Source organism: Pituophis catenifer, unplaced genomic scaffold, assembly GCF_029215685.1.
Source record: "Pituophis catenifer annectens isolate HBS135680 unplaced genomic scaffold, rPitCat1.0.hap2 SCAF_2, whole genome shotgun sequence".
NCBI lineage: Eukaryota > Metazoa > Chordata > Lepidosauria > Squamata > Colubridae > Pituophis > Pituophis catenifer.
The window spans coordinates 40,105,507-40,109,056 of record NW_027256882.1 but is presented as its reverse complement, the minus strand read 5'-3'; the positions used below and the strand labels follow the sequence as shown (position 1 = coordinate 40,109,056).

The window sequence follows — 3,550 nt, the reverse complement described above, 5'->3', positions numbered from 1 at the left end:
GAAATCACCTGATCACAAGGCATTTGGCAACCAGATGGAAATGCAAGCTGGTGTCACTATTGTGTGTGGCTGTGATTTATAATGGCCAAGAGTGACTTCCTGAGACTATTGTAACTTTGTTTGAATGGTCTCTGATCAGATTTTGATCAGAGTGACCATGATCAGATCTTAACCAGAGCAATCATTGCCTTTCCTGTTCAAAACAGAAAAGACTTGGTTATGGGTTTGCCATTTCTTTGTTGTTGTTTCTCATGAGCATGTTGTGTTCCTCTCCTTGAATGCCAAGCCTTTACACATCAATGTTCAGCTGCTTTTGAAGCAGAGCTTCTAGCTACTCCAAATGTGTTTTTGAAGTGATTTACAATTTTGAATCCTTTAACTCTGTTTCCTGAGACTATAGATGAAGGAAGATGCCAACCAGTGGTGGGTTCCTCCCGGTTCGGCCCAGTTCTGCTGAGCCGGTAGAGGTAATGATATGATGTCACCGAACCTGTTCTCTTTGTTCGGGAGCTGGGCCTTCTCCCCACCCCCGCGTTATTCATACCTTTTATTTGGCCCTGCCTCCAATTTATTCGCTGCCTCCGAGTCTCAGCTGATTGGCTGTAAGGAAAAAAAAACTGTTTAAACTCTTGCTGTGGGGCTTCAAAAGGCCGCCCTACAGCTGATCAGTGTTAAAAGGCAATGTGGTGGTAGACCAGTGCGCTAGAAAAACAAATGGGTAGACCAGGACGCTCCAAGAACAAATGGATAGACCAGTACAGCTCTGCAAGCAGTTAAAAGCCTGGTAGACCAGTACCTCTGTTAAATCCTAAAGAATTGTCACATGACCATCAAACCACACCCACAAAATAAGCCACACCCAGGCGGATCGGCGGATCGACGGAGAATCCTGATCTGCCGCTACCGCCACGATGCTGCTGGCCATGTGAGGCTTCCTGAAGCGTCACAAAAAGAAATGCGTCTTCTTGGGTGCTTTTCTGGGTGGGGTTTATGTACTTGGAAAATATGGCCAGAAAAAAATGAAAGAAATTCAAGAAAGAGAAGCAGCAGAATATATAACACAAGCAAGAAGGCAGTATCATTTTGAAAGTAATCAGAGGACTTGCAATATGACAGTACTATCAATGCTTCCAACTTTAAGAGACACTTTGATGTATCAGCTGAATTCTGAGAATCTCACTTCCCTGCTGAAAAACAAGCCAGCCAATAAGTTAGAAATATGGGAAGAACTGAAGGTTTTACAAGGAGTATTGTAGCAGTATACAGCACATGCATGCTTGTAGTTCTTCTCCGAGTCCAATTAAATATTATTGGTGGATACATTTACTTTAGACAATGCAGCAGTTTGCAAAAATGGCACTACACTTTTAGCTCCCCCAGAAGTTCAACAGCAATATTTATCAACATCTCCTAGGACAGTGATGGCTAACCTTTTTGCCGTCACGTGCCAAAAGCGGGGGGAGCACAGAGGGGTCGCGTGGACACGTGCCCACACTCATAATTCAATGTGCCCCGCCCCCGCGGACGTGACCCCTCCGCGCTCCCCCCATTTTTGGCATGTAATGGTCCAGTGAGCTTGGTAGGCCTCTTTTTCGCCCTCCCCAGGCTCCAGAGGCTTTCTTGGAGCCTGGGGAGGATGAAAACGGTCTTCCCCACGCCCCCAGAGGCCGGAAACAGCCTATTTCCCACACACCCAGAAGGCCTGAAAATCAGCTGGCTGGCATGTGTATGCATGCTGGAGCTGAGCTAGGGCAACACTCGTGTGCCCACCGATATGGCTCCGCGTGCCACCTGTGGCACGTGTGCCATAGGTTCGCCATCACGGTCCTAGGAGATGGCTTGACTGAATTAATAAGCGTGATTAAGAAGACTGTGCAGAATGTATTTGAGAGTGTTTCTCTCAAGCATGCCCTTTCCCTCTTAGAACTGGAACAGAAGCTAAGAGAAATTAGAAAGGTCATTGAGCAGCCTGAAGATTTTGCATCTGAAAAAACTGCATCACAGTCCAAGCTATGTCATTACATGATGCCGGATGAAGAGAATCCTCTAGCTTTCCAGGCTAATGAACTGACAGAAAAAGATGTTGCTACCATTAAGTTACTTAATGAAACAAGAGATATGTTAGAAAGTCCAGATTTTAGTTTTGAGCAGTTGCTTAAATAGAGGGTTTAGTCCAGTGATGGCTAACCTTTTTGCCATCGCGTGCCAGGAGAGGGGGGGGGGGCGGGGGAGGGTCGCGCGCGCACGTGCCCATACGCATGTGTGCGCAATTCCCTCCCCCCACTCCTGGCACATGATGGCATGGTAGGCCCGTTTTTCTTTCTTACCTGCTTCCAGATCCTCTCTGTGTATCTGGGAACAGCGAAAACAGCCTTTCCCACTCCCTTGGAGGCCCTACGGAGGCTGAAAGGGCCCATTTCCCAACTCCCGGTGGGACAGGAAGTGACATTTTTTTGCTGTCCCCAGCCTCCAGAACCTCTCTAGGAGTCTCTAGGAGCCTCTCTAGGAGTGTGTAGGAGTGTGTAGAGGCCTCTAGGAGTCTCTGGAGGCTGGGGACAGGAAAAAAGTCACTTCCTGTCCTACCGGGAGTGGGGAAATGGGCCCTTTGAGCCTCCTAGGGCCTCCAAGGAAGTGGGAAAGGCTGTTTTCGCCGGTCCCAGATACACAGAGAGGATCTGGAGCCAGGTAAGAAAAAAAAACGGGCCTTCCCCCCCCCCCCAGGCCCTCCAGAGGCAGGAAACAGCCTGTTTCCCTACTTCTGGTGGGCCCAGAAGGCCCAAAAATCAGCTGGCCGGCGCGCGCATGCACCCCAGAGCTGAGCTGGCGTGCCCACTAATATGGCTCCGCGTGCCACCTGTGGCACGCGTGCCATAAATTCGCCATCACGGGTTTAGTCAATTACTGGATAACATGGCAGAATTCTTCAGACCTACTGAATTGGACATATGCCATGCTGGCTCTGTGAACAGTCTTTCCAGTGCCAGTCTTCCTCTAGCCAAGATAATCCCAATAATAAATGGACAGATCCATTCAGTCTGCAGTGAAACACCTAGCCATTTTGTTCAGGACTTATTAATGATGGAACAAGTGAAAAACTTTGCTGCTAATGTATGTGAAGCCTTCAGTACCCCACAACAACTAGAGAAGTAAACTGCTATTCAATATGTACAGAATATACTATTTAGTATCCAGTTGTTGTGACTATTCATTTTGATAGTGAAACTCATTAACAAAGTGCAGTAGAATGATTATCCTTGTAAAACAAACACATTTTAAAAAGTTCATTTCCAAATTGTTTATACTGGAATTCCTAAAGCTGACTAAAGTAATTATTAATATAAAAAATCTTTGTGCTGTAAGCCTTTGCATTGAGGCAGTCAATTTTAAATAACTTGTTTACAAAAAAAAAAAAAAAACAGTGCAATAAGCACTGTGTCAACAGATGGTTTCTGAAGATTAATGGCAGTTTTTATAATTGTGCAAACTACCACAAAAATAGTATGATGGGAAAACTATGTCCAGTCGATTTTCAGGCTGGAGTAATAAAATC

At 46.1% G+C, this 3,550-nt stretch overlaps 1 protein-coding gene across 1 annotated transcript; it reads left to right on the top strand.

The window, feature by feature from the left end:
- Nucleotides 1–911: 911 nt before the first annotated feature.
- On the top strand, nucleotides 912–3,150 carry LOC139309400 (peroxisomal biogenesis factor 3-like). The gene is given in 7 exon segments (XM_070933462.1): nucleotides 912–1,233; nucleotides 1,236–1,327; nucleotides 1,329–1,418; nucleotides 1,576–1,579; nucleotides 1,832–2,138; nucleotides 2,140–2,164; nucleotides 2,887–3,150. Coding segments are annotated over 7 exon segments (1,104 nt in total).
- Nucleotides 3,151–3,550: the final 400 nt, after the last annotated feature.